General features: G+C 51.7%; 1 protein-coding gene across 1 annotated transcript; it reads left to right on the top strand.

Moving 5' to 3' along the window:
- Window positions 1–2,914: 2,914 nt before the first annotated feature.
- Window positions 2,915–6,611, top strand: PAX4 (paired box 4; the record flags this gene model as incomplete). Its single annotated transcript, XM_084230636.1, has 8 exons — window positions 2,915–2,927; window positions 3,284–3,414; window positions 3,648–3,863; window positions 4,179–4,254; window positions 4,823–4,948; window positions 5,151–5,233; window positions 5,561–5,647; window positions 6,396–6,611. The coding sequence occupies 8 exons, from the start codon at window positions 2,915–2,917 to the stop codon at window positions 6,609–6,611; spliced, it is 948 nt and encodes a 315-aa protein (XP_084086762.1).
- Between the last annotated feature and the right edge of the window lie 4,044 nt (window positions 6,612–10,655).

Raw genomic sequence — 10,655 nt, 5'->3', positions numbered from 1 at the left:
CAAGCTCACTGCCCTGCGGGCTCACTCCCACCCCCACCACTACCTCCGCTACCTCCACCATTGCTAGAGTTCTGATGTCCAGGGTCTGCCAGCCCCCAGGCAAGAACTCATGCTTGTTGTCTCTTCAGTCAAGGAACCAGTTGGAGGAACGGAGAGGACTGGGTGTGGAGAGGGCTGGCACTAGCCGCACACACTCTTCCACAAGCGTCCTCATTCAGTTATAGATCAAGGAGTCAACCTGGCCAGGATTTAGGTATCAGCCAATATGCCCACTTGTCTTCTCTCATCATTCACAGATGCCCCAGCCGTTGACCCGGGAACCTAGGCACGTGTGTTCTACCTGAGAAGTTGTGTCTGGTGTTCTTTAAATCACCTTTGAGTTTCTGTGCATTCAAAGCCTTTCAGACAGTCTGAGATCCCCCATCTTCTATGTACCCCAGTCCCTCCTGGAGTCCTGGTCCCCCAGTGGATATCCTCAGGGTGCAGGGGGCCTGCATGTCAGGCTCTGTGCCTGCTTCAGCATGGCAGGTGGACACAAGGTGGGCTCTGAGAGCTCCCCACCTTGGGGAAGGAGGGACACACTGAGTCATTGGCTGGGGTTCACCTTGCCTCAGGGCCAGTCAGCCCCATGAACACCTCCCTCCTCCTCTCTCCTCTCCTCATGGCTTGTGACATCACTGGCTGCTCCCAGAGGCTGCCCTCTGCTCTTGAGCACAGGCTTTCTGTAGCTCTGGACCCCCTGGCAGGACTGGAGCAGAAGCAGAGTGGAGGCTGTTCCCAGGACCAGACCACCACCACCCCTGGAGCCGGAAGGGGTCTCAGGAGCCCAGCCCAGGAGGCTGAGACCCTCCCACGGAAGCTCCCACCTCAGTGCCTCCACACAGGTAACTCACTCGCAAGCTCATTGTCTGCTCTGCCTCCTATGCTGTCTCCATGTCTTTGTGCGGCCAAGCCAACTTCTCCCCTGCTGTCTCTGCAGCCCGCATCCTCCAGCCCCTTCCACCCCCTCCTGACTTCTCACCTCCTGACCACCACATTCCCTTGAATGGTGGGCTGTGTGGTGGGGCTCTTGGAAATGGGGTTTCTGCTTGTGACTTAGGACAGATGATTTTCGGTTTGGAGATGATTTAAGTTGGATATTGAAGCCAACCCACCACAGCTCCTCTGGTTCTGGTCCTTTCTGGAGCCGGTGCTGGGAAGGATGCAGAGTGGGCTGACATCCTGACCCCCCACCCGCTGTCCTGGCAGAGCCCCTTACAGTCTTGCTGTGACTTCCTCACCCAGTGCTTGGGTGGCAATTACCCTCAGGCAGGTGTGGGGACAGAAGGAAGAAGCCAGGATTTGGGGGAATTTGGGCTTCTAGTGAAGGACTGGCTACTAAATCTCCTTGGATTTTACTCCCTAGATGACCCCTAATTTGTGGGAACCCCAATCTGTGCCTCAGTTTTCTGTCTGTCCTCCTTCCTGACTTTCTAGATATATGAGAGCTTGAAGGGGGAGGTGAGTGAAAACCAATTTCATGGGCGCTGGGTCCCTACTTCTGTGAATCTGTTGTGGTTTCACCTCTGCTAGATTCCTCTCCCTGCCTGCATTGTGATCCCTTGGAGAGTAAGACCTTATTCCTTTTCTTTTTCCTCCTTTCATCCTGAACAATCAGCAGTATGCTCTTGATTAATACTTGACTCAGTAAGCAATGGCCGATTAATTAACTGAGCCAAGATGGCATGGCGGTTCCAGGAAAGGTTTATGCATAAGCTATTCTCTGGGGTCAACTCCAATCTTGTCAGGGTGCTTGGGGTGAAGGGAGGCAGGTTCAACCCCTGTTACTGGCTGATGAAAGCAAGAATGACACGGTGGCCTCAGAGCCCTGCCTTGCTGTTCTGACCCTCTGGTGCTCAGATGTGCTCTTATATGTCACTCAGCTGACTGCTCCCTCCCGCCTCCCACATGCTTGCATTAAGTGAATTAAATGAATGAGTATCTGATCCCAGAGAGTTGGTCTCTGAGTGAAGGTTCAAGAGGGATCTGCAACCCTGCAGAATTAACAGGAATCAACAACCCCAGCGAGTTAGAACTGCTGGAAGAAAGGAGTGTCTTTAGGGAGAAGCTAGGACTTCAGGCTTATTTCCACTTCTGATGTACGGGACCAGAAACTCAAGGCCTGGGGGTATGGCTGAGCCCTGTGTTTCCCCAGAGCAAGTACAAAAAAACAGGAGCAAGACCCTCCCTTACAGTGCTCGAAGGAAGGTCTCTGACTGTGGTTTGCAGGACCTTCCCTCGGGAGCTGCCTTATAGGGAGGACAGAGCCTTAAACTTGGGGGACTCAGTATCTCCAGCATTGGTCCAAGGCAATTGGGATCTTTGGTCACCGAATGGACACCCTGACAGGACAGAATATTCTAAGGTTTGGGTTTGGACCTTATTGAGGTCTGTGTTGTGAGGCAGGAGCCCTGGGCCAAATGCATCACCTGGGGCTGAAAAGACTTTTCAGGGGTCAGAGTTGACTTTCATCCATTTGCAAAAGGAAAGTCTAAGCTTTTGGAAGCTTGGTCTATTTTCCCCTCCATGACATGTTATAATGGCTGTGTGAAAAATGGGAGCCTTCCCCCTCCCAGGCCCTATCATGACATCCCGAAAGGTCCATCCTCAGCCAGCCCTGTGACGACCCAGTTTACGGGTTTGAAGAGAGAGAATTGTGATTTTCTTAGGCAAACTACTCTCAAATTTTAGAAACACGACTGACCCTCTATCATCAAACACCACATCCCAAGACCACTCCAAGCAAGATTCTTCCCCAAACAACCCTCAGTGATTGCAGGCCCAGCCCCAAGACGAGAGAAGGAGTTCCTTCCAGAAAATCTGCTCCTCAGTCTTCCCAGCTCCTGCCCTTCAGTGAGGAGGCTCAGCAGGGAGCATGCAGCAGGAAGGTAGGGTGCCTGAGAGAGGTGGGGGGGGGCTTAAGAAGGTAGAAGATCTGTCTGTTTTGGGGAGCCTTGTCCTGTCACCCTCCCTACTCCATCCTACTTCCCTTAGACCACAAAGCTAGTGCATATGGCCACAGAGCAAAGACTCACCCATGAGCCAGCTCCCAAAGAAAGTGACATGTGTGGGGGACCCTTGGAATAAAAGAGGAACGGTTTATGGGGAGAAAGTTTCTCTGTGGTGGGAAGCCAGAATGCAGGGGCCTGAGTCACTCTCTCCTAGGTGTGTCCTTCTAGCCAAGGGTGGGCTGGTGGGGGCGGAGCGGGGGGATGGTGTGCAGAGGCTTCCTTCTCTTGCCTAGGGATCAGCAGTGTGAATCAACTGGGAGGGCTCTTTGTGAATGGGCGGCCACTACCCCTGGACACCCGGCAGCAGATTGTGCAGCTAGCAGTCAGCGGAATGCGACCTTGTGATATCTCACGGAACCTTAAGGTAGCCAGTGAACTGGGGGAGGCAAGAAGCAGGGAGAAGGTGTCTGCTGCACTCTGAGGGCCTTTGGGGGTTGGGATACCTCATAGAAGACCCTCTTGGGAACTGGGTGGGGATCCTGAGGCTCCCGTAGGTGAGGCTCTTGACCCTCTGGCCTTGTCCAATAAGTCTCACGTTGCCTTATCACCTCTTTCTGCCCATGATGCTTTTCTTGACCCAGTTTCTCACCTACCCAGGTGTCTAATGGTTGTGTGAGCAAGATCCTGGGGCGATACTACCGCACAGGTATCTTGGAGCCCAAGGGCATTGGGGGAAGCAAGCCACGTCTGGCCACCCCCCCTGTGGTGGCCCGAATTGCCCAGCTGAAGGGTGAGTGCCCAGCCCTCTTTGCCTGGGAGATCCAGCGCCAGCTCTGTGCAGAAGGGCTTTGCACCCAGGACAAGACTCCCAGCGTAAGTGCCTTCCCTCTCTGCACCAGGCTTGGCCAACAGGCTGTCTGGGGAGAGAAAGATCTCTTCTTCCTTGGCAAAGGGGACACCCCAGGGTGGGGATGGTGCTCCTGGGAAACCTTCTAACTCATAAGTTTCCCTTCTGAAAAGTGGCAGTGGTGAGAGAGGTGAGAAGAAAGTATGGGGAGAGAGAGGAGGCTGTCCTTGGGGATCTGTGTGGGTGGGGATGGAAGGGGAGAGGCGATATTGGGGAAACATCTTCAGGAGGCACCCCTCGGTCTGCGCACTAGTTCCTGTTCAACACTCTGACATCCCCAGATCTCTTCCATCAACCGAGTCCTGCGGGCACTGCAGGAGGACCGCCGACTGCCCTGGCCACAGCTCAGGTCTCCAGGTGCGTCTTGGAGCTGCCCCCAGGGAGAATCAGAGCCCACCCCACTCAGTTCACAGTTCTCCAGGCCCTTTCTCGATCTTTCTTGGATCACCCTCACAGCAAGACCATAAGGAGGGCCTACCAGGGAATCTTATTCTCTCCTGGCAGAAGAAAATTGAAGCTCAGAGAAGGGAAGTGAATTACCTGAGGTCCCCAGCTGTTCAGCAGGTCCTGGAACAGGTCTCCTAGCTCCCAGGTCTGCAGGATCTGCTGAAGAACAGGCAGGACAAAGCCTTCCACACCCTGCCTCTGCTCCATGCGCAGCTTCTCAGTGCATCCATATATGGGATGTTGAGAAACTGGGCAAACCCTGCTGCTGTTTCCCCAAAACACTGAACATGCATGCACTCCACCACTGCACTGAACTTGCTTCCCACAGAGTCCCCAAGTACCTGTGAACGCCCCACCAGGGTGGCTCTGCTCTAATACCCCCAAGGTCCCTTGTACACAGCCCCAGGGACAGGGCTGTTCCTCCTGACCAGAGGGATCACCAGCACGAGCCACCACAAGCCATTATTCCCCTTCACAGTTGTTTTGGCTCCAGCTCCTTGTATTCCCCATGGCGACTCTGCGGTTCCCCGGGGTCCCCACCCAGGGACCAGCCACCGAAATCGGACCATCTTCTCCCCAGATCAAGCTGAGGCTCTGGAGAAAGGTGCCGAGGCTGGGTGGGCAGTGGGTCAAAGGGTCTTAGTGCAGCAATGGAGGCGCAGTCCTGAGGCCCGTGAGCTGAGGCTGAGAGGGGGAGGCTGTGGGTAACCCTGCCTGAAGGGTCGTTTAGGTTATAGCACGTGGGGCACGGAGCCTGAGGGGGGACCGAGGCCTTGTCCTGGCTATGTGAACCTCTATCTCTGCAGAGTTCCAGCGTGGGCAGTACCCTGATTCAGTGACCCGGGGCAAGCTGGCTGCTGCCACCTCTCTGCCCGAGGACACAGTAAGGGTGAGTGTCCCTCTGCATGCGGATGCACGAACCACAGGAGAGGGTCTCTGCTGCCAGGGCGGGCGCTGGGTTCATGTCAGGTGGAGAAGTGGGTTAGGTGCAGAAATGGATTTGTTTGGAGCAAAAATGAGAAACACAGCCCTCCGCAGCCCCTGTCTACTCTGACTTTTCTCTCTTCTCCACTCCAAGCCTTTAGGGCAGGGAGGGATGATGTCAGGACTGAAGGAGGGTCTGTGCTCTGAGTTTAGATTGGGAGCATGTGGTGAGCACAGTGGGGGGCAGAGATCAGGTTGCACAGCCAGCTATGCTGTTTCTGCCCTCCCTCAGGTCTGGTTTTCCAACCGAAGAGCCAAATGGCGCCGACAAGAGAAGCTTAAGTGGGAAATGCAGTTCCCAGGTGATTTCTCTGCAAATCATTCACCTACATACCTACCTACCCTCCCATCCATCCATCCGTCCATCCGTCCGTCTGTCCATCCATCTGTGCATCCATCCATGCATCCATCCATGCATCCATGCATCCATGCATCCCTGCATCCATGCATCCATCCATCCATCCATCCACACACCTCCCATATGCCAGGTTCTATGTTAAGATGCTGCTATTCAGGGCTGGAAAGTCACCCGTTTACCAGCCTTTGGATTTAATCTATTTTGTCCAGTGTCCCAAAGCCATGCCTTGGGGAGGGGAAAAGTTTAGGGCTATGTCATCTATCCCTTCCCACTCCTGCAGAAGCTGCCAGAACCTCCCTGCATCTACTCTATACCTCTCACTTGCCACCCCTCTCTCCCAGGCCCTTGCTCCTCCCTCCGAGTGAATCCACCCTCACCTTGCAGGTTTTTCCCAGGATCTGAGTGTACAGAGTGCTTCTCCGGGGAACATCTCTGCACAGGTATACAGGAAGAAGGGGAGATTGTCAATGGGAAGACAGATGGGCTCACTGCTTCTCTCACTTCCAGTGGAGACCTGAGCTAAAATCCATGACTCCTCAGGGCATCCCCAGTGCACACTTCCAGAAAGTGGCCTCTGCCTATTCTATGTGAAAGGCGCCTCTGGAGATGTACAGAACACAGCCTGCATGGTGGGAGCCCTGGGGTCCCGTCCTGCTAAACAGGGAGGCAGCACTGGCAGCTGAGGGCCTCCTCTTGCTTCCTCTAACAGTCCCCTGGCTCAGCGCCCACAGCAGCCCGGCCTGCCTTGGAATCTTTGAGTCCCTGCTGCTATCAGCTGTGCTGGGGGACAGCACCAGACAGATGTCTAAGCGACAGCCCACCCCAAGCCTGTCTCAAGCCCTGCTGGGGTAAGAATCCAGATCAGGAGAGGACCGACTCCTTGACCCACAGGAAAGCATGGCTCTCCATTGGGAGAGGCACCTAGACATAGTTCTCCTTCTTGCATGGCCCACAAAGTTGGGGAGACCAGTATGCCCTGAGTCTGTAGTATCATTGACAGCAATGGCAGGAAATGGGAGTGGGTTGGGATTCATGTGTATGTGTTAAGGGTAGAGTGTCGAGGTCTGCCTTTCTCCCCATCAATGACTTTGAGGGGTAGAATGGCAGCAACAGACCCAAGTTCACCCTCTTTTTGTCCTTGCAGGGTGCCTGCCCCCCACAGCTGAGTTCCCTGGATTCTGTACTTTATCATCCCTGCCCTTCCTTCCACTGCCCCCGCCCCCACCCCCAGTCTTGGCGCCCCTCAGGACTTGTGCTGGCTTGGTTCCCCACTGCTGCAAGGCCAGTGATGAGGGGACAAGGTCAGAGTGGGAAGGAAATGGGGTAGGGAGGCTCTAACACGGTCCTGCCCAAGCATCACTACTCCTTCCTCCTGGCCGAGTCTCCTCCTCATCCATGGGCGCTTCTACCCAGGCCTGGCCCCCCCTCACTGCGCTTCCTGCGAGTCCCACCAGGAGAGGCTGGAGAAGCAGCGCCCACCGCTTTCACACTGGCCTCGAGGCCACTTGGCAGTAATAAAAACATTTTTAATTATCAGTCCCTGTTGTCCACCACAGTTTTCCATGAGTAGTAATATTCCCACCATACTTTTAATGATGAGAGAGGGTTTGTCTTATCTGCCAATCTATGTATCTGTCATTTATTGAATCTATCTGATCTATGTAATTTTTATTTATCTACCATCTATCTAATGCACCTGTTTATGTAACTATGTACCTAAGCAATGTGTGTAGTATGTAACTACACATGTATTGTATATACACATGAATCAATCTTGGTGTTTGGATGCTCATGCACACACACACACGCGCACATACACGCACACACACAGATAATGCATATGGCACATCACCCCTAAGGCCTTCAGCACGCATCTCCAAAAAATAGAGTCTTTTCTTACATAACCACGACATTTCCACACTAAGACAATAATTTCTAATAATTCCTTAATCTAAAAAAGTAGACAAGGGCCTCAGTTGCACATGTATATTTTGCAGAGCAAGAATGGAAAAGGCTTTTCTTCATATTCTGCTTGTCCCTTTGGACATGCTCCTGGGCATGTTTGCTGACTGCTTTTTGGCAGTACATCCCACATTTCTCAATTTTTTCCCCCTGTAGAGAAATCTTCTCAGGCTCCTCCTGGGAAGCCTCAGGATGTAGGGAGAGGAATACACAGCAAAGTGGTTGAAGAAGGGGATTTTCAGAATGGATGTTGGGCTCATTCCTCCAAATTCTTTCCTTTTTGAAGAGCATGAGATGGAATGATGGTGGTGTAAAGTGGGGTGCAGGGGGTAGTGGGGACATTGTTGTTTACTCCCATCTTGAACAGAAATGCCTGGACTTGCCACTTCTTTGCCATCCCTGCCCTTCCTTCTAGAGACAGTCTTTTATCTCCAGAGCTGTGCTGTCCAATAAGTAGACACAACTGCATGTGGCTATTTAAATGTAATTGAAATGAAATAAAATGAATTCAGCACCTCACTCACATCAGGCACATGGAAAATGCCCAGTTGTCACATGTGGCAGCGCTTGTATTGGGCAGTAAAGATTACAGAACATTTCTATCAGCACAGAAAGTTCTACAGGACAGGACAGCCTCAGAATGAAATTCCAATGGGAACAGCACATTCTGTCCCTGCTCTGTCAACTCTACCCTCAACTGTGGACTCTGCTGGACAGACTGTCCAGGAAAGTGGGCTTGGCTTTGTGGGGGTGACAGTCTGCCCACAGAGTCTGAGGATAAGCATCCGCTTCAGGGACGAGACGGATGTCAGCAAGGGCAGGAGCTGCCAGCTGAGGCCCACGGCTGAGCACATTTAAGCAGAAGATAGGTGGCCACTTGTGGGGGTTGGGGCAAGAGAGACAGGAGAGGGGGAGAGATGCACGTGTATGGAATGGTGTATGTAGTTGTGGAATGCTGAGGGACAGACTCTGAGTTAAAATGTCCAAGGGCCCAACACCCTTAAAGAATGAACCCCACAGCACACCTTTGATCAGTTCTTATGTTCCCTGAAATACACCTGGTTTCCAGTATTCTCAAGCTTTACATATTGGATTAAAATTTTTAACACAATTCTTTTACATCTTTTCAGGAGAAACATACAAAACCTAACAAGTAGGACCAAAATAAAAATTTTCTCTTGATATAGTCAAGATCAAAAGGGACTTAAAAGGGCATCATTTTTTTTCACTTGGGACTCAGTACTATTTATTTTTAAAGATTTATTTATTTATACATGCAAGAACCAGGGTATAGGCCAAAGGTGTGGGGGGTAAGAGGATTCACCAGAGACAGAGTGGGGAGAGCAATCTTGCTATTTTCTTTCTTTCTTTCTTTCTTTATTTATACAAGCACTGAGTACAGTCAGAAGCGCGGGAGGGTGAGAGAATTCACCAGAGCGGGGAGCAGAGCAGGCAGAAGGACCGAAGTACACTGCTGAGGGGAGCAGCGGGCGGCAGGAGAGGTCTGCGCGCCATGTGGGACCCTCCTCCGGTGGCCGGGGAGCAGCCGGGGATCGAACCGGCGCTGCAGAGGCTGCGGGCAGCTTTGCAACCCAGCGCTCAACCGCTGCACCACTGGGGAGGCCCAATCTTTCTATTTTCTGCTTTCAACTTCTCTTGGACTTCAATGGACTTAAAAACTGGGTGCTCATTGTGGTCCGGTGCAGTTTTCCCAAAGGAGGGGCCAGCATTTAAGAATATCTTAGGATACAAGTGGATGCTGTTTTAAATAGTATTGAGGGGCCTCCCTGGTGGCACAAGGGTTGTTAAGCACCGCACTATGAAGCTATCCACAGCCTCTGCAGCACGAGTTCGGACCCCAGCCAGGGAGCAACCCACATGGCACAGCAGACCTCTCCTGTCTTGCCCGTTGCTCCCCTCAGCAGTGTATTTCAGTCAGTCTGCCTGTTCTGTTCCCCACTCTGTCTCTGGTGAATCCTCTCACCCCCCACCCCCACACCTCTGACCTGTACCCCAGCTCTTGTATGCATAAATTAATAAATCTTTAAAAAAAAATAATATTGAGTCCAGGCCTCCCTGGTGGCACAATGGTTAAGGACACAACACTGTCAAGTTATCCCACAGCCACTGCAACATGAGTTCAATCCCCAGTCAGGGAGCTGACCCACCTTTCCTGTCTTGCCCACTGCTCCCCTCAGCCGTGTATTTCAGTAGATCTGCCTGCTCTGCTCCCTACTCTATCTCTGGTGAATCCTCTCACCCCCCATACCTTTGGACTATACCCTGGTTCTTGTATGTATAAATAAATAAATCTTTAAAAATAAATAAATAGTATTGAGTTCCAAGTGAAAAAAATGATGCCCTTTCAACTCCCTTTCAATCCTGACTGTATCAAGGAGAAATTCTTTATTTTGGTCCTACTTGTTAGTGCCTCTGTAACCAGTGGTTGATCCCCTTTTTATTTTATTTTACTTTTTAAAATCTTTTTTTTAATATTTATTTATACATACAAGAACTAGGGTTCAGGCCAGAGGTGCAGAGGGTAAGAGGACTCACCAGAGACAGAGTGGAGAACAGAACAGGCACACTGACTGAAGTACACTGCTGAGGGGAGCAGCGGGTGAGTCAGGAGAGGTCTGCTGCACCATGTGGGTTGCTCCCTGGCTGGGGTTTGAACTCGTGCTGCAGTGGCTGTGGATAGCTTCATAGGTTAAGTCTTAACCCCTTGCCCCACCAAGGAGGCCCTGATCCCCTTTTTAAACAGAAGAGGAGCCTTGAGTTCTGTGCCTTGGGCAGGGAAAGGAATTGTAACTAGTATTTAATAACATCACTTTGTTTTCATTGTGCTTGTTTTTATGATCACCTTCTATTTATGGCGAGTGATTTTGATCTTCCTTCTTTATGACAGTGATGAAAATATCCCTTTCTAGATAAATGCACTTAAGAGTCTATGTCAATAAAAACATTAATAGGGCAGATGGCAAGTGGACAAAAGCCAAAGCCATGA

This window comes from Talpa europaea (genome assembly GCF_964194135.1).
Source record: "Talpa europaea genome assembly, chromosome: 3".
In the NCBI taxonomy this organism is placed as follows: Eukaryota; Metazoa; Chordata; class Mammalia; order Eulipotyphla; family Talpidae; genus Talpa; species Talpa europaea.
This window is presented reverse-complemented; position numbering and strand designations above follow the sequence as displayed.